At 34.0% G+C, this 20956-nt stretch overlaps 1 protein-coding gene across 1 annotated transcript in view; it reads left to right on the forward strand.

Moving 5' to 3' along the window:
• Nucleotides 1-16823: 16823 nt before the first annotated feature.
• LOC143254936 (protein turtle homolog B-like) overlaps nucleotides 16824-20956 on the forward strand; it is a 56462-nt gene continuing 52329 nt past the window's right edge. Inside the window, exons 1-2 of the mRNA XM_076509846.1 lie at nucleotides 16824-16944; nucleotides 18490-18825. Coding sequence (XP_076365961.1) covers nucleotides 16824-16944; nucleotides 18490-18825 — 457 coding nt within the window. The remainder of the gene's footprint in view (nucleotides 16945-18489; nucleotides 18826-20956) is intronic.

A 20956-nucleotide genomic window follows, 5' to 3' on the forward strand; every position in this document is an offset into this window, starting at 1 on the left:
AATTGCAAAACTATTTATTTTTTAATTGTTAGAAAAAACTCGCTTGTCATAGTATACGTTTTCATATTAACAGAACTATGACAATATCGGGTAAAATATACTTATTGATATAAATCTTCTGATCCAAAGTCTTTTTCTGATGATTTTACAACGCCATAAACTGGGTTTCGATACATGTGATGAACATAGCATAGATATCTCATTATATACTTTTTCGCTTAACTACAAACAACCAAATTAGAGCCTTATTTTCGGTATTAACGTCTACTTAAAGAAATATACACCTTCGGTTCTACAATAAGTTTAACAAATATAATATACAAGAAAGATGAAATGAATGATGCACTGAAAACATCTGAAATCGACGTACATTAAAAATAGTCTAATACTTTTGCAAAAAATTATCGTTAACAAAATATAAAAATAAGAATAAAAAGGAATTAAAATCTCTGACACTTACACGAAACTTAATTCTAAAAAAAATACAAGAAAAATGGGAGTGCGCTCAAAATCGTATTATATTAGTAAAAGCCATATAAAACTCATATATTATATTAATTGTATGATATGGTACAGATGTAAGCTTATTAACTGATTATTGTTAAATGAAGTTATAGCAAAGAACTAGAGATAATATTCAAATATATTTTTTTCATGTTTTACTTATCTAAATTCACTAAGAATAAAGTCCAAATCTGTGTATTTTGCAATTAACACACAGTTGAAAAGATTGCAAAACGTGGAAAATAATGAAATAATGAAAATGTGTTCAAAGTAAGTAAAACCATGTTTTAAAACTTGCTAACGAAGGACTTTTGTCCTAAACGTTGTAATTTAATATCAAGTTTTTGTAATATACCTGTGTTTTTACTCATTTTGAATATTTTGTTTTCGTTATTTCATTACGTTGCAACCAACATGAGAACAAACAGAATCTATGTTGATAAATACGCGTTTTTACTTACTCTCATTGAATCTGATTTTGATTACTATTTATGAAAAGGTATATTAGAATACATAAAAGAGATATTTGTAAATCCATGAGAGAAAAGAAAAAAATCGCAGCGACAACACAAGCATCCATCACTAGGGCAAAAAACATAACGTGGATTCTCAAGTAATTTGCCTTGGTTTTTAGAGGTATTTGCGAAAATAAGTTTGTTTGTTTGTTTTGAAGTTAACCACAAAACAACACAATGGGCTATCTATGCTCTGACTACTACAGGTATCGAAACACGATTTTTAGCGTTATACTTTCGCAGAAATAGCGCTGTGCTATTGGGGGGAGGCAGCAGAAATAAGACCAAATTTTTTATGGTTGGTACACAATTTGTCCCGTATAATATCTGCTCTATGATTAAGAAAATAAAACAAAATAAACTGAGCGGATGTGGGTGCTCTACTCTACAATGCCCCATATCTTTACTACTTTTACCTGTGTGTAGTCAGATGCAGAAAAGTTGCTGCTTACAAGCACAATAAAGATTTTAAAAATGACAGCAAAAAGCAGCAAGAAATGATATATGGAAAGGCAGCAAAACTGTCCTTAAAGTTAGTTAGTTTGTTTTGAATTTTGGGCAAGCTACTCAAAGGCTATCTGTGCTAGCCGTCCATAATTTAGCAGTGTAAGATTAGAGGGAAGGCAGCTAACTATCACCACCCACCGCCAACTCTTGGGCTACTCTTTTATCAACCAAAAGTGGGATTGACCGTGACTTTATAATGCCCCCACGGCTGAAAGGGAGAGGATGTTTGGCGCGACGGGAATTCGAACTCTTCACCCTCAGATTACGAGTCGAACACCTTAACTCACTTGGCCATGCCGGGCTCCTGAAGTTAGTAATACAGCCTTCACTTTTGTGTTTAAGCATTCAAATAATTAATAACTATTGTAATACTAATTTTTGGACTTCCCTTTTTAAAGAGTAACATACCACCAAATGTAACACATAGCATTATTCTCTTATTCATTACACGGCCAAAATTATGTGGACACCCGATCATCACACCCATATGTGCTTGTTGAATATTTCATTCCCAAACCATAGTCCTTCATTTGCTGGGAAAGTTTTGCACTAGATTTTAGAACATGAGTACGGGGATTCGCTCTTATTCAGCCACAAGAGCATTAGTGTGGTCGGACACTGATGTCAAGCGAGAAGGCCTGGCTCACAGTCGCCATTTGAATTCATCCCAAAGGTGTTCGATACGATTGAGGCTAGAAATCTGTGCAGGCCAGTTAAGTTTCTCCATACTAACCTCAGCAAACCATATCTTTATGGACCTCGCTTTATGCACAGTGGCATTGTTATGATAAAACAAAAAGGGCCTTCCCCAAACTGCTGTCACAAAGCTGGAAGCACACAATTATCTAGAATGACATTGTATGCTGTAGGATTAAAATTTCTCTTCACTGGAACTAAAGAGGCTAGCCCAAACCATGAAAAACAGCCCAAGACCATTATTCCTTCTTCACAAAACTTTACAGTTAGCACTATGCATTCAGGCAGGTAGCGTTCTCTTGATATCTGCGAAACCCCGATTCGTCCATCAGACTGCCAAGTAATGAAACGTGATTCATCACTCCAAAGAAAGCGTTTCCTCTGCTCCAGAGTCCAATGGCGGTGTGCTTTACACCACTCCAGCTGACGCTTGGAATTTTGCATGGTGATCTTAGGATCGGTTGCTCAGCCATGGAAACCCATTTCCTGAAGCTCCCGACAAACATTTCTTGAGCTGACGTTGCTATCAGAGGCAGTTTGGAACTTGGTAGTGAGTGTTTAGACTGTGAACAGACGATTTTTATGCGCTACGCACTTCAGCACTCTGCCTTCTCGTTCTGGGAGCTTGTATGGCCTACCGCTTCGTGGCTGAGTTGTTTTTGCTCCTAGACGTTTCCACTTTACAATAGCAGCACTTACAGTTGACCGGGCCAGCTCTAGCAAGGCAGAAATTTGACGAACTGACTTGTTGGGAAGGTGGCATCCTATGACAGTGCCACATTGAAACTCACTGATTTCTTCAGTATGACTCATTTTACTCCCAATGTTTGTCTATAGAGATTGCATGGTTCTATACTTGATTTTATGCACCTATTAGCAGTTAGTAGGGCTGAAATAGCCGAACTCACTAATTAGAAAGGGTATCCACATACTTTTGGCCACGTAGTGTATTAGTACACGAACATATTCTTAAGTGGTTTGAGGAGTAAACTTTAATTAAATATTTTAAATTAATTTATAATAAATATTCAACCAGACTTGAAAACAATGGCTTAAACAATATTATTATATGCACAGTAAATAATAATATTTAACCTTTATTATAAAAAAAATAATTGGAATTACTTACTGGATATTTTATGTCTTGTACAAATAAATAAAAGTAGTAGTAGTTATATCACTTTCTCTATATGAGATCTGCTACTGTATGGACACCATTAGAACCGTTGAAGGTCGAGATAGTATAATGGAAGGGTTGAATATTAAAATTATGCTTATAGTACTGGTTGGACTTGGTAATTATGTCTAAACGTCACAGTGGGAACTGGAATGCTAACTTCAAGAACAGTTTTGATGTAAAGCATTTTATTACTTCTTGCTGCTTTATATTTATCATTATTATTATTTTACTTTTTTATTGTAAGCAACCATATTCCCACATCTGGCTGCAGACAACGAAATGTAGTAAAGATGTAGGATGTAGTGGGTTAGAGCACCCACACCTGGTCATTGTTTTTGTTTTAAGACATCGTCTGTACTCCTGGACGGAATACTAAATAAAAATGTTCTCTTACGAAAAACACAAATACAAAGACTAGAGACATTTAAAGAAGATATTTTTTACAGAATCAATCATGTTTTTATTAGTAATAAACTAATTTTGCATAATGCCTTAGCTTCTATGATATATTTAGATTTAGGATTATGAGGGAAAAGATATTCTAAAAACTGCATAAATTATGGACGCCTCCAAATAATCTGAAAAAAAGAATATAATAATATACATATAATAATATACATATATTTAATGGTGTATTTAGACGTGATGAACGCGTTTCTAAAATATTCGTATAATTTCTTGAGATAGTACTGTGCAGTTTCTTTTATTTCACATCCATTTAAAATACGTAACAAAGCATAAAAAGCCCAAATAATAACATTAAAACTTTTCCATGTTGTGTCTGACTGGTTGTATGTTTGTGTTTAAGTGCAAAGCTACAGTGTGGACCACATGCGTTTTTTCTACAGTGGATATCGAATCCCGAATTTTGGCATTATAAATCGATAAGCTTTCGCTGAGTCTCTATGATGACCGTCAGCTACATCGTGAAGTGCACTATTCGTACAATACAGAATTTCATCTATTAAAATAACACAAGCATGTTTTCCATAAACTATTGCTAACACAAAAAGAGCAATAAACTAGATAAAACCTATGTGAGGGAACCAGCTTGCTCCAACAATTGTTCAGGATCAAACATTTATTATAATGTTGTTTTATAAAATGTAAAATAACTGAAAATATAAAAAGTGGACATTAATCTTATATAAAAACTAGAAATATAAAACTTTTGATGAGACTGTCCGTTAGTCCTTTACATAAGCCACTGTTATTTATTAGTTGCCATAAGAAATATTATTTTATAATAGAATAAAATTAATAATTGAGCAAAGAAGAAAGACTAACTTTAGTTATTAATGTTAATCACTCACACTCAAGTATCTTTTGTATCTGCTGTTTGCAAACAGAAATCAGTTAAATATTATTGTTCAGATATTTATAGTAGTGGACAATAATAAACTGACTGAAACAAATAAAAAACACAAATCGATCATACAAAGAAAATTGAAGTCACAATTTTCAAACTTAATAGCGCATCATCTTATGCTCACGTAGAGTAAAAGACGAAGTTGGAGACCTCTAGAATTTAAAGTACAAAAAATAATTTTTCAGTTGCTAACTGCAGAAAAAGCAGTGTCCCAGCATTACTCTCTATTACAAAAAAACGTTTTAACTGTTTGAGTAGAATAGCATGACTGACTTGTGTTTATTTAATTTACTCACAACTGAAAGTGGCAAAAGTGTTAAATGATAGCTTTGATTTATTTCATATGATATTTATATATTCTGTTTTAGATATAGCGTTGGTATAAGTGGGATTTTATAACATGTTATGCAGCTACTTGGAAGTAAGAATTAGATTAAACAAAGCCTTTACAGCCAGCCAAAAGTGAAAAGAAAATATCACAGAAGTTATTTATGTAATACTGAAAGCATTTTGGATACGTTATCATTACAGACAACATCAGCATATCTGGTGGGGTCAATTTGAGATAGCATACATCTTCTTAATCATAGCTCTTCAGTATAATTTCATTGAAAAAAACTCTGTCGTCAAACTGTTGTGTGACGAGTACACTACTAATCCTGTATACTTTCAGTTATTAGTTTGTACACTTAGCTCCAAAAACCTCCTCTTCATTTCTGTCATTTACAACTTTCTTTCCAGTACGCTACTAAACTTCTATCTTTGTCATAGTATCCTATCTTGGGTTATATCTTCCTTTCTCAATAAACAATGGTATTTCAGAATAGAATCTCTTCCATTCTTCTTTTGGCCTTCGTATCCAGGTGCAGCTGCGCTGATTTATGCCCGTCATTGGATGACATTACTGTTTCCACTTATCAGCCCATTTTGCCACGGTTCATTACCATCCCATTTTGTGATTTTTTTCGTTATCTGTGGAAGATAAATACTCCCAAATGGGAGTACTGTCTTCTGTTTGATTAACATCTTTTGAATCATTCTTTTATTTTTATTTATACAGATGGTTAAGGCGTTCGACTCGTAATCTGAGGGTCGCGCGTTCGAATCTCCGTCTCACTAAATACGATCGCCCTTTCAGCCATTGAGGCGTTATATGTAACGGTCAATCCCACTATTCGTTGATAAATTCGTTGTAGCCCAAGAGTTTGCGATGGGTGGTGATGACTAGGAGTCTTCCCTCTAGTCTTGCACTGCTAAATTAGGAACGGCTAGAGTAGATAGCCCTCGTGTAGTTTTACGCGAAATTCAAAAACAAACAAACAGTTTTATGAACATAACTATGATTGAAAATCAAAAATGAAAATACCTGAATATTTGAATAAGCTCAAAATTCCTATGTAGCTTTGAAACTAGCAAATTTAAATCAAATAACATTTAAGTAGAACTTTCTAAATTGTGTTACTTTTTCTAGTACATGTTGTTACTGCTTCTATATATACATAGCATTCAATTTTTTACATTACTATATTATATTCCATTAATCTATTTGATTCTTGATCCAAGATATAAATTACTAACAAGGCAGAAAAACAGCAAGACTGAATAACTTTCATTCTGGTATAATAATGTTTATAAAACGATTATGAACGTTACTGCTTCACTTATAAATTTTGACCAGTAAGACAAACATAGTTCAAAATATAGCGCATAAAAGAACCTATAATGTTACTTTCACAGACAACATACTTATTTAATAATTTACCCAATTTTCATAAAATAATACTTCTAAGCTGTTGTTTCTTTCTACAGTATCACGGCTTATTAAGTTAAAAATAACGTCTTGTCGTCTAATCATTCCTCCATTAGAGCCGTCGATTGAGTTGTTTATTTTATACAATGGAAGCTTTATGAGTTGTAATCATAACCTGACACAGGTAATTAGCATAAAAGTTGGTGCTGAATTATTTTTCATGAATGAGAAAAGCCATGACATTCTAAACAATGATAATTTATGGATTTCTCATAAACCATACGAGTGCCGTCTGTGTTAATTTTTGAAGTGATAGTCCAGAGGGTTTGTGTTGTTTTTTTGGAATTTCGCACAAAGCTACTCGAGAGCTATCTGTGCTAGCCGTCCCTAATTTAGTAGTGTAAGACTAGAGGGAAGGCAGCTAGTCATCACCACCCACCGCCAACTCTTGGGCTACTCTTTTACCAACGAAAAGTGGGATTGACCGTCACATTATAACGCCCCCACGGCTGAGAGGGCGAGCATGTTTGGCGCGACTCGGGCGCGAACCCGCGACCCTCAGATTACGAAGCGCACGCCTTAACGCGCTAGGCCATGCCAGGCCAGTCCAGAAGGACTGGAGCTAATTAACATCACACACACACACACACACACACACACACACACACACACACACCGTCAGTGTTTTGGCTTCTCTTATCAGACCCAATAGTAAGACTTGACCGTCGCTCTTATTACGCAACCATGACCACAAAATGGAAATTGCGAGTTTTTCCATGTCAAGATGTGAATTACTTTATCTAATCTCCACTGTTTGCCACACTAACCTCACTTGGCCCTAAATAAATTTATTTTTTAAACAATGCTTAAAATACCTTTTACGTACAATGAAGAATATCGATGCTAAAAATAAATGACCTTATAACACCTAAATACTGTTTTTATTTACACACTCGGCGTTTACCTTTACATATTCCTCAGGGAAATTACACAAAAACACAACCTGAAACTGACAGTACAATGCTTTAAAGGGTTTAAATAATAAAATACATTCCCATATATTTTAGAACGTATTTTATTATTTAAATTATTGGAAGCTTTGTACTATCAGTTTCGGTTTATGTTTTAGTACACTTCTGAAAAAGCTGTAAAGTGACAAGCTGAGTGTCTAATTAAAAAAAAAACTATTTTGATGTTATTATAAGTTCTATGTTCCTATTATTCGTATGTTTAGTATTTTTATGCTTATTTCTGAAAATGCTGCTTTTATGAAATGATATATTAAACTAATTATTTAGCCAAAATAGTTTAATATAAACAAATTCAAATTTTCTGTGGCTCTAAGTTTCGTTGAAAATAACATGTGATGTGAACAAAACATCCATCGACCTTCTACACACGGATACTTACGACACCCTGTGTATACTGACTAAAATGTTTTGTTTTTTTAATTAATGAAAGAAGATTGAAACATATTTTAAAAATCAAATTGTGAAAAAGGCTCAATACATTATAGTAAATATAATCATAGGGTTATCAAAGATCGCAATAATGTTTTGTTGTTAAGCGCAAAATACACAACGGACTTCCCTAAGATGTGCGTATCAAGAGGATCGAAACTGTCAGACGTACCGATTAGCCAAAAACGGAAGAATTAAATAGACCTAACTTTACAAATACTAACAGTCGAGCCCTCACGCCACTAGAAACCGGGTTTCGATACATATGGTGGGGAGAGCACAGATAGCCCATTTTGTAGCTTTGTGCTTAATTTCAAACAAACAAAAAACCTAATTAACAGTCAATTTTTAGCTACTCTAAATTTTGGAATTATGTTTAAGGATTTCTTTCAAGCGCTTTTATTACAAACAAGGCTTGTTGGATAATTGTTACACGTTTTCGATTAATACTACATAAGTGTTATATACCTGGCTTTGCAATATAAAATAGCCTTCTAATTAAGGAGTTAGCAAAAGAATCACATACAATAGTTTTAATGGATTTCAAACTAGACCCAAAACACGAGCTCTATTCTTCTTCTTCAAAAGATTAAAAGGAATAGAAAAACTTAATTATTTGAAAACGGTAAATTTTTGGTCTAGTTTGAAAAACCATTAATATGTATACCATTGATAGCTTTCAAAAGTTCACGTTATTTTATAACGATTAAATATAATTTTTGCTAATAATCAATTTATTTACAGTTTTTATATAAAAAACAAGTCTCAAATGCATTTGCTATTCGTGATTTTTTTAAAATTTCAAGTATACAAGATTCTGTAGAAAAGGTATAATATATAAACACTTTTATATATTTATATCAATAAATCGTTCATTACTATTGTTTCGGGTGTTTTTATTTAAGCACAAACCTACAAAAAGAGATATCCGTGTTCTACCTATCATTGCTTCTTAAATCCGGTTTTTATCACTCTAAGTCTGAAGACAAACTATTGTGCCACTGGTGTGCGTGTCATTACTCTATATATCATTCAAGTAATATTATCTGTAATATGTTATTTTGTTATAAGTTGTTTGAATCGATTGCTAAAATACAAATGTAGTTAATGAGTTTTTATGTTCAAACATAACACTTTACTATCTATGTTAGCAGCAGATAGACTAATGTAGCTTTGCTGAAAGAAAAACACACATCTATTGAGTGTCGCATTAACGCAGCCTAATATATCCTCGGAATACACTTTTATTCATTTTAGTCTTAAAATCGGGAGTCAATAGTACAGAAATAAGTAAGGTTTTGGTCATAACAATATGAGGCAAACAGTAAAAAAAACACTAAACCTGCCTTTCCACGATGACAGTGTTAGACCATTCGAAGAATAGGAACTTTGTGTTCAAAGAAATCTTAATTTGAAAATGAGTTCTTCATCCAATTTATGTCAATATTTTGGTGAAAGTAAATTTTTACCTTTTTCAGTGCTTAGCTAGTTAATATAACTGTGTGTATTTTTAAAAGTCTACCTATCATTCTGTTAGTCGGAAATATAAAATCGATTGTATGATGCTTGGAATGAAGTTTAATTGTTGTAATTCAAAAACTTGAGAATTTATTCAAAAGAAGACAATAAAACTGTGCAGCTTATGAAATAGTGAGAATCAAATGTTTTATTGTTTTCTTCTGAGAACTTTTTGTCTACATTGTTCAGTGAATGACCGATTTAGTTATGATTAATCGAACATATGAGGAGTTTTTTTTAAATCAATACGCCGATTTAATAGAAAATATAGATTTATAATAGTTAGTGTAAAGTTGACTTAAGTTTCATGATAAGTGACCATCATTTTAAATAGCGGACATGTATTGAAAATAATTATCAAAAATATTAAGGAAAATGGGTATAAAGGGCATGGATATATGGATATGATACAACTTTTGAGTGTAAGTACCAGCTACACCAGAGAACCATTATAAAATACCAAACCAATATAAAGTATGCAAAATACATTTACTATAGTACCCTCAGTAGTAGCAGTGTGATTAATCCTTATTTTCCTTTATCACTCTCCTCGAGGTGGATTTATGTTCGTGAAAAGGGAACCTCACAGGGAATGTTCTGTATTTCAGTTTACATCCTCTGAGATCTGAACATTCAACACGTTCTTACCGCGCGTGGCGACTCATAACGGAGAGAATCCCAGTGGTTTAAAGGTCCAACCTCATCACACCACTTTGATTTTGAATTCCCGTAGACAGGAGGCTCTGGGAAGGACATAGTCCAAGATTAATCGGCAAATTCTTCGGGTCTGGGGTCAACCAACTGCTAGTATTGGACGTTCTCAATGGGTATTCTGGACTGCATGTCTGATGTTGTTATTTAGGTAAAGTGTCCAAGAAACCCTGGCGCTGCTGCAGAGCATTTTGCTTTTGGATCCCTCTGTATCATGTCTCCTCTTAGGGTTTCACGGTGGGTAAGAGTCAGTCGGCACCGAATTTTGTTTTTGTTATCATATGGATTATACTACCCCTGAACATGCCATTTAGAGCTAAATAATCCTTAATGGAAAGTAACCACACTTGGATAGCTTACATACTAAGTTCCAATGTACAGTTGAAACTGTATTTTGCTTCCTGATTTTCCACTCATTATCTGGCTCTCCAAAATCTATCAGTAATCTAGTATCTGGTGACATTCATGTCAAAATATCGAAATCAAAACATACCAAACTCCTGTTGCAGTCCAGAACCATTGGGAATATACCTATTCAGGTTACTCCGAATTCTACTCTGAATATTGTAATTGTTGAGAGGGAATTTCTCAACCTGCATGAGTCGGAGATTCTCGCGAGTTTCTCCTCTTTAGGAGTTTCAGCCGTGCAACATATATCAATTCGCAAAGATGGAGTATAAAGGCCTTTTCTGCATTCTGGTTTTTACATCTACCTGATCCCCTCTTCCTTCGTCTGTAAAGGCATGTTATTAACATTGTTAGTTGCTGCCTTACATAAAAAATCCTCTCCAATGTTTTAAATTCTAGCTGTTTGGTTACTCAATGGCCTCCTGTTGTGGTGGTTCTTTGTCCTGTGCTCGTTTCGTGTGACCTGGACCCTTACTTTATAAACTATGGCTTCCATCCCTCCTATTTCTGTTTCAGACTATGAATAACTTATCGTTTCCTGAGAGGTGGAAACTTTTGTCTTTCACGCTACCCAAAACATACGCTACTGCCCTCCATTCTGCATCTTTGGTTGGTGAGCAGTATGATCCTTCTGTACTTATGCCAGACTCTTTGTCTTCTAATATCAGAGGTTTCTTTGTCCTCTGTGAAAAAGCCATGGACTAATAAGTATCAGGTCCTTTCTCTGTTCCTACCATTGTTTCTAGTCGCTGCTCGGTTCCCTCTTCACCGTATGACAGAAATCTCTCCATTCAACCCTGGAGCAGAATCCATGGAAGTCGACACACCTTTCCTGTAAGGAGAAGTGGCATGGTGACAAACAAAAGGGTTTTCTGATGCTCTGGTATGGAACTGAAATTGATAGAAGGAGTCGATCTATAACCTCTCTCTATTCAGTGATGGCTCTTTTACACACTTTAATACATCCAGTCAATATTTTACCATTATTGATCTTTAAATATGTTCACCTTTTTCCCATTTCTCTTAGGAGTTAACAGTGATCCACTTGGGAGAGATAATTTTCCTATTGTTGTGTATAAGACTGGTCGTGGTTGATTCCACCCAACCTATGTGCCATTGTAGAAGTTGGATAAGGCCATATGGCCCTTTTTCAGTGTCCTCTCAAAACTTGATCCTGCCATCATCTATCTGCCATCTATATACGACTGTAGAAACCGTGACAAGGGTAGGTAGCTTCTCATTCTATTTCTATAATCAATTTCCTCGTCCGTAGTGGAGTCCTGCTTGCCATGATATACAGAAGGCTCAGAAAGGGGCCTTGTTTCCTTCCATTCTTCTCTTTCTAATTGCATAGCTTATCACTGGACCTATGCCCACCCACACCAGGTAAGGTGTCAAAAGCAGAAGGGCTTTTGGATTAAATCCATTTCTAGCATTTCCAGTTCTAGCAGCTCCAATATTCGTAAGGTTGATTGAGAGTACCAATCAACCCCTTTCTATTTAGCTCTCTGACAGCTAAGAAGTTTATAATGTCCTAAACATTACTCAATCCTTGAGAAGAGTTTCTCGTATCTTTTCAGTTTTTCTGTTTCCTTCTCATCCTTTTTGGATACCAAGATTCAGACCTAAGGATTTCAACCTTCCATTCGGAAGGTGGGTCTCTCTGACTACAATTACTCTTTCACCATGATGAAATTGAAATCGCTTTACATCAGTTGGATAAGTTACGTGTTATAACATGTCTTACACAAGTCTCTGATATATCATGTTATATATTACGATTTCAAATGGCTTGAACTTTTAATATTATTTTAGAAGTTATCTGAATGTAAATATGAATCAAAATTATGATATTTGCCACAAATATTGATAAACACAACTTTCATTCTTAAAATTAGTATGTTTTAATATACAAACAATATCACATTTTATAATAATGGCTATTACAAAACGTTATTAGAAACAATACTGAGTCATCTATCTGGTCTGAAATTAATGTTTTGTTCTGAGATGGCAGGAATTTTTCTGTAAGAAAGTGGTTTTTTGTGTTAAAGTGTAATTGTCAGAAAGAGCATTTATTTTCTGTGGTGTTTTAACCTTCTTTTCATCCAATTAAATTTTAAAGTTGTCACTTGCACAATGTTTAAATTTCATAATCAGACATAATTCTCTTAGTTTCTTGAAACTGTTGTCAACATGCATAGAATTATACCATTGATAAAAATAAACCTCATTTTCATGAGCGAATTCCATATACGTTTGATTATTTTGCTTACAGTAACCTTTTGTCTATAAATCTCTGGTATCTACTCGTATGCTTTGAGAATAGCTGCTTTAATCTTGTCATAAAAATACAATCTTCTACAGAGAAAGAGTAGCATAAGCTTCTTGTGTTTTACCAGTTAAAACACTTTGTAAAAATAATGACCATTTTAATAGTCCATTCAATAGTTTGGACACCTTTTTCAAAATCTTAGAAATATATATCAACTCCATTTTCATTAATATATCAAATGAGTTCAAGTTGTCGTTTTGCACTAGTCTATTGGAGTTGAGTGTAATTTCCATTTTTTCAGCCTAATTTCTTTCTCGGCTTTAATACGAGCTTTTCTGGCCTCGAAATGTTTACTTTCTCTTTTAGCTTTGATACAGGCTTGCTTTTTCTCTCTTTTGGCTTCGGTATGAGCTTGTTCGGCATCGAGAGGCTTATTTTCTCTTTAACTTCCATATAAGCTTGTTTGATCTCAAGACGTTTATTTTGCCTTTCAGCTTTAATATGAGCTTGTTCAAACTAGATTTGTTTGAGTTTTAACTGGATTTCTACTTTATCCTTATCAACTGATTGGCTGGTGGAAACTCTAGAATATTCTCCTAATGCTTCCTAAAAACAACCAATCATCAACAACTAGTATTTCAACAATGCACTTTTAGTTCATTTTCTCTCATTGATTACTTAACTTGTAATTCTAACTTTTGGCAATTTCGAGTAATACACTTTTATTATATCTTTTTAATTGTTCGAGGGACGGTAGTTCACGAAAACTTTAATGATCAGTCACACATGATCGAGTCGTGCTTGCACTGATAAAAGTAAATTCAATTAGTATTTTAATTTTAATTTTGTGTATGATTCCATATGAGGCCCCATTTTATTATTGTTACATATTATAACGATTTATTATGTTATGCATTATGATTTAGAATTATTTAATAAATTAATTGAATGTCAATATCTGTCAAATTCATGATTTTTGCCAACAAGATTGATATACACAATTTTCTTTCTTAGCACAAATATATTTTAATATATAAATAATAATATAATTCACAGTAACAGTTATGAAATATGGTTATTACAAATAATGACTTATATAAACAAATTTACAAATTTGATAACGTTGTTGAGTGTTTTATATGGTTTGTAACTGAGTATTTAATCGATGAAACGCCGATGAGCGAATTTATTTTATGTTGATAGACAGTTACAATTCACTTGACTGGAAAGATAACTTTTTCACACGTGAGTTTTCCCGATTAAGACATCTAATATCCACATTGAAATACTAATGTCCAAAGTTAATTCACTGAACTTAAGTAGTTTGTTATGTTCGAAAACTATAAATGTTCGTGTTCAAATACCTATATTTTTTTTTTACTAATAAGGATTTAACACAGCTATGGCTACTGAGGTTTGTAGTATATTAATTGTAGTAAACTAAAACAATATGAAAACTGTATCTTGGCATATAGATTCATAAGCATTAGATGAAGTTCTCGAAAGTTCAGTTGGCAACAATATTTTACTTACATACATTGTTATGTTGATTCTTACACTCGAAAATCTTAGAGAATAGACGGAAATTTCTGAACACATATTTAACACTAAGTTATATGCATATCTAAATATGTATTAAATTCTAACAAACATAGATATTAAAATAAATATATAACAGTAAATCCATTACAGTAATTTAATTGGATCTAATGATACTCATTATGAGTTGCTGTGCCATTTATCTCCTGCCTCAAGATTTCAATGAATTATCGATCTATTGCTTTAATAAGCTGTCTGTTTAAAGTGTTGTAGAGGATGCTGATATCTTTTGGTTCTTAGAATCAAACAATCTTCTTTCACCCACTCAGTGTGATTTCTTACAACAACACTCTACTGTGAATCACCTGAGTTGACTTGAAACATTGAATAGGGACTTATTTTCAAGAAAGAACATTATTTTCCATCTTCTTTGATCTTGAAAAGGCTTATGACACTACATAGAGGTATGGACTTTTATGTGACTTTTACTCCCACGGGTAGCAATGCCATTTTCCAATTTTTGTTTACAACCTTTTATTCGACAAGCGATTCTAGGTCCATGTCTGTTCTTCACTTTCTCTTTCATTTCCATAGGAATTGGAATTCTCAGGACTGTGTTTTGAGTATTATACTTTTCACTATAATAGTCAACGCCATCATCCTTCACATTTTTCAACTTTTGCAAATGGTCTGTGCGTTGAAAACTTCCACGTTTTGTTTCGGTAATTAAATATGAGTTTATAGAACAGCATCTACAGTTTGCTCTCAATCGTCTTGTGCGTTGTACCATTGCAATTGATTTTACTTTCTATTATTTAGAAACTGTTCGCATGTACCTTTGCCACCAGTGAGGATAATAACCTCATGAAGATGTTATGTCTGTGGTGCCAGATACAAAATTCTTGGGACTTGTTTTTGACTATAAGCTGACTTTTCGCCCACACATTAAGCATTATCGAGTCAGGTGTACCTGGGCATTGAACATCCTCTGCATTTTCTCTTCACCTCTTGAGGTCTGGATTCTCGATAGGCTTTTCTATTTCGTAATAAACAATCAGTTATAGGCCTCCATATTGGGACAAACATAACTGAACTGGGTTTGCTACTGGACAACGTTTCCATGTATAGTGTTCTGTCCATTTCTCCATGGCACGTTACCAAGTGATCTTTCTTTGATGAACCTGATGAAAGTGGATAATTCACACTGAACGTACCATCTTATCATTATCGAACATCTTTTGAATCTCGAAGCTTTCTTTCATGTCTATTTGTACGGATGGTTTGAAATCAGGGGACTCTATGGGTTTTGCCTTGGTTAGTCCTGCCTCAATATTTTCTTACATTTGCTGTGTTCACTGCCAAGTTGTATACCACCTCTCCTGCCCTCGATCGTGTGCTAGCTAAAACCTACCCTAACAGCACGATTTACACAGACTCTTTTAGCTTTCTAAGGGCCTAGAATTGCTTAACATGACGTTTTACCTTGTTCTCTTTGATGTTTTGAACTGATTGGCTCAATTTTATCCATCGTCTCTTAATATTCAGTTTTTTCATAATGTCACTATTCAGTTAAATCAGCTTGCTGACAGTGTGGTTAACTCCATTTTCTCTGGTGCTGTTATGGCCAGGCCTGTTTCATAAATGGACTATGGTTCTGTGTTCAAAGCTCGGCTTCTCCTCAGTTGGTAGTTGTCTTAGGGTATAAAACATTTCAACCATTTTTCGATCAGAAATATTTTTGATAGACTATATAGTTTCCACAATTATTGAAGAGAAAAGATTGTCTTGACAAGATTTCACATTGCTCACAGAATTGTAGTCCATAGTTTTCTTTTATGCGACGCCGATAAACCAATGTATGGTCTTTGTGACAGTCACGTCATGATAACTGATATGTCTTGTCTTCGTTACGACCAAGAGCGACGGTAACATTTTCGTCATTTTTATCATCAGAACTGATCAGTGACTTTGAATAGTATCAGTGGTAATCCTATTTGTAACTTTTTACAGGCCATCAGTCTTCTTAATTCTATTTAGGTTTTACTACTTTCTGGAATTTCAAAAATAAAATTCCCATGTTATAACACTTTTTGTTTTTAACCTTTATCCAGTCTTCTGTTGTGTGGTTGCTGTGTTGTTTTTATCTTTTACATTTTATAATGTTTACCCTTTTTTTGTTTTTACGGGAACTATTTCGCTGCAGAAAAGACATAATCACCCTTTTATACACGTCTTGTTTTGCCTTTTTACCAGCTGTTTGGCACCGATAGCCAAGTTGCCTTGTACTAATAAACACCAAACAACCAAATCAAAATTTTACACTATCTATTTTTACTCAAATGATCAAAAACGTTTAACAACTGCAAATGAAAGCAATTTTCTTCATTTCACATGCTTCATGTCGTCAACCATCGTCAACCAGACAATTATCTTAACCTTACAGCCATTGACTCTTCACTTCAAGCTCATGCATTATGCATTAAATCAGAACAGTCAGGTCACGTAGATATTGGTAAAATCACCTGTGTAATAACATAATTTTCCTTGTTCTTGGTTGCATAAATTAATGGTGCTCATCCAGTGAAATGAATAACTAAATTGAGTGATTGATTGAATACACTCATAGTTTATGGAGCTAAAACATCGTATGACAGTGGCAAGTAGTAGCCAAAGTTTGGGTTGCTAAAGAATAATTTATAGGAGAAACTGTGGGGAGATTAAGTTTTAGTGTAAGGTGTAAGCAAAACTATGAAAAAAGTACGTGATAATTACTTTGTTAGTAACAATAGTGATCGCCGTATAAACCCAAAACTTTCAACTGTAATGTAAATTCCTCAGTATATAACCACCATAAAATGTAAAGTGATAATTACCGATTTTGTACACAACTTGTCTTTAAATACAGAGGCAAGTTTTACCTCAAAAAGAGAAAGGTGCACATTATCTCAAATTAATCACATTGCTGAGAGGAAATAAAGGACTAAAATTCTAAAGTACGCATCGGATCATAAACAGTGGCATCAGAGAAGATGGAGATGTACTTATACTGTTTAGAGACAAATTCAAATATCAATAGGTTGGAAATAATCGATCACAGTTTATTTAGTGTGGGAAAAAAACAGATACCATAGTCCATGTACAAAATCTACAGTAATATGTAACGAAAACCAGCACAAGTTTGAAGCTATATCTCAAACATTAATGTGAATGGCCTATAGATAATGTTGGACACCAAAATCCTGAAAAAAAACAAAACAGAAATATCTCAATTCATCATGAAATACTTTCAGGAAGACCACAAACTGGTCATGGGTTCATTCTGTAGCAAGCCCTATAATCTTAACCACAAGAAATATGGTAAAATGATTCCTGAATAGAAAAAGAGATTGGTAGAACACTTCCATGCTTGGGATGATCTGCTCAGAATTCAGATTTAAACAACATTGAAACTGTATGAGATGATGTAAAAACTGGAAATCTCAAAAAGCAAAAAATAACTTCGTTGAATTGTAGGAAGTAATACAATGCAATTGGAATAATAATTGAGAATTGCAATTTACTGAGTGCGTAACAGTATGAAAACTAGATAAAAGATATGTGTAAAGCAAAGGGCACATATTCGGAATACTAATGCATTGTACGTTTGCTTTCCTTTACATTTTCTCTGATAATACTTTACATAATTAGTACATTCAGTACCTAGTTCTCACAACTCATTGTTTGCGATTCTTGTATGTTCCATACATATTTACGTTACTATAGGTACTCATCACGGTTGGCTAAAGTAACTACTTTCATGTAATCCTTGTACTACTGCTAAATTTGTGGTTTATATAATGCACCAAAAGTTGGTGAAGCATTAGATAAAGTAATGCAGATTTTTATTTTACTTTAACTGTCGCCTAAATTGATTTTATAGTATTTATTTAATAAAACACTTGAATGAATATAAATCGTCTGTATATAAATGGTGATAGATTGCACAACACAAATGTTTATCACTGAACATTTACAGAAAATACATCTAAATAATGAAAATATTCTGATTTTTTTTCAGCTTCCATCCTTTACACTGCTGTGGTTGGTGGAAAGGTGGCTCTGCCTTGCGATATTTCTTCACCAGCTGCTGATGATGTTGCTGTTTTAATTCTCTGGTACAGAGGAGAATCAGCTCAACCCATCTACACGCTTGATGCCCGCAGAGGAAAGGTCAACCAAGCTCGACAGTTGGTTAGCTCTTACTTGGAAAACCGAGCCTACTTTAACATGATTAACAGACCAGCTTTTTTGCAGTTAGATCCTGTCAGATTAGACGACGCAGGGGAATACAGATGTCGTGTTGATTTCCGCAAAGCTAGAACTATCAACACTGTTATAACTTTAAAAGTCATTGGTAATTTCAATTTTTAAAAGCAATGATTAAATTATTGATAAAATGTTCATTAATCTTGAACTTTACATCTTAAAGTTTGGCCAATGAAAAACTTTATCCAAGTTATTAGTTATAAATAATAATAAAAAACAGTAATTTGGACTGCTATGTATTGGAAAGGTCAATTTAAGGACATACTTATGTACTTACGCTTTTGAATATTTATTTATCTTAGACATCTTTGAATGTTATTTTTCTTATTTATTGGACTGCTGGGTTTGTAAATTAATAGACACAAAAACCTATCAAAAGTTTTTATTTCCAGATACAACAAACAGAAAAACGTTAATGTTAAGATATGTGTTTTCACTATAAGACTCTTTTTCTTTCATTTTAGTATTAGGTTCTGTATAATAGGATATTTTGAAAGTAATATTAAACCCTTAGTTTCACGTATTAACAACACAGAGTCTATTCTGCTACAAATGTTTGCTCGTATTCCTAACTCGTTTGGAGTTCCTTACGCAGGCCCGGCATGGCCAAGCGCGTAAGGCGCGCGACTCGTAATCCGCGGGTTCGTGCCCGCGTCGCGCCAAACATGCTCGCCCTCCCAGCCGTGGGGGCGTATAATGTGGCGGTCAATCCCCCTATTCGTTGGTAAAAGAGTAGCCCAAGAGTTGGCGGTGGGTGGTGATGACTAACTGCCTTCCCTCTAATCTTACACTGCTAAATTAGGGACGGCTTGCACAGATAGCTCTCGAGTAGCTTTGTGCGAAATTCAAAAAAAAACAAAAAAGTTCCTTACGGGGAGTATCTATTTATTTAACAACATGTGTATAACATACACAAATTTGTCTGTAGAATAATTTATATTTTCTTCTTTTTGGTAAAATATGTGCTTTAAAAATTCTTGCATGTTTTATAGTAAAAATAATTAACAATTTTCACCTTTCTGTTCACTCAGAATTGTTATTCGAACAACACACAACAAACACTTTTTTTAACAGAACACATAATAGCATTTATATCATCAACTATATTTGACTTAAAAGAATATTATTAAGTTTACTGTAGCTTTTAAATATCACAATATTTATTTGTGACCTTATGGTTTTCAATAAGAGCTTCATCGGTAATGAGTATCGCGGACGTTGTGTATTCGAAATACTATTAAATGCTCTTAAACGAATATGTTTCGTACTAATTTTCTTATTTGTCAACGTATAAAAGTCAACATGAAATGCTTAATAATATTTTTCCGTTGAGGCTGTCTTTAAAAAGAAAACTTGTATTTGTCATAAGATTTGTTTGTTTTGAATTTCGCGCAAAGCTACTCGAGGGCTATTGCAGTGTAAGACTAGAGGGAAGACAGCTAGTCACCACCAACCACCGCCAACTCTTAGGCTATTCTTTTATCAACGAATAGTGGGATTGACCGTCACATTATAACGCCCACACGGCTGATAGGACGAGCATGTTTGTTGCGACCGGAATTCGAAACCCCGACCTTAGCTAGTGAGTCGAACGCCTTAACACACTTGGGTTTGCCGGGCCATTGCCATAAGACATCAGTATTACTAGTATATTAATTTAACCTCTTGATAGTTTCAAGAAACAGAAGAATGTATAATAACAGTATTTCAATCACACTTTATTTGTCACATTCACTTCCAACGTTACGTTTCGCTCAATGTTGCTATCCTCAGACCAGCTAGTATACAACCACGGCAGTGGTTGGAATACTATTTACAAAACCCATTTGATACAATAACAGTTGTATTGGTACTTACGTGTTTTACAAGCCGGCGATGGTTGATTATAGTCATATTCTTAAAAACATATTTCTGTTAGGCCTATTACAAATATAATTGTAACCACTCTTTAGTGACATGTTAAAGGCGTACACACCAGAACAAGAATTAAAATATTTTGTTAAAAGCTCTCCTGGTATAATTAATTAATAAATAACTATTTTTGGACCTCAACAAGTTTCTGATTTATAGGGTATTAATAAGATGGTTTCATTGGATATTTTCGTATATGGAAACTTACGTACGTTAGTTACACAAGATTCTTCTGAGTAAATTGATGTACATTGACAGCAATCAATACAAAATGTCCATATGGGATTTCTGGAGAAATATTAACGTTG

Source organism: Tachypleus tridentatus, chromosome 7 (genome assembly GCF_004210375.1).
Source record: "Tachypleus tridentatus isolate NWPU-2018 chromosome 7, ASM421037v1, whole genome shotgun sequence".
Taxonomy (NCBI): domain Eukaryota; kingdom Metazoa; phylum Arthropoda; class Merostomata; order Xiphosura; family Limulidae; genus Tachypleus; species Tachypleus tridentatus.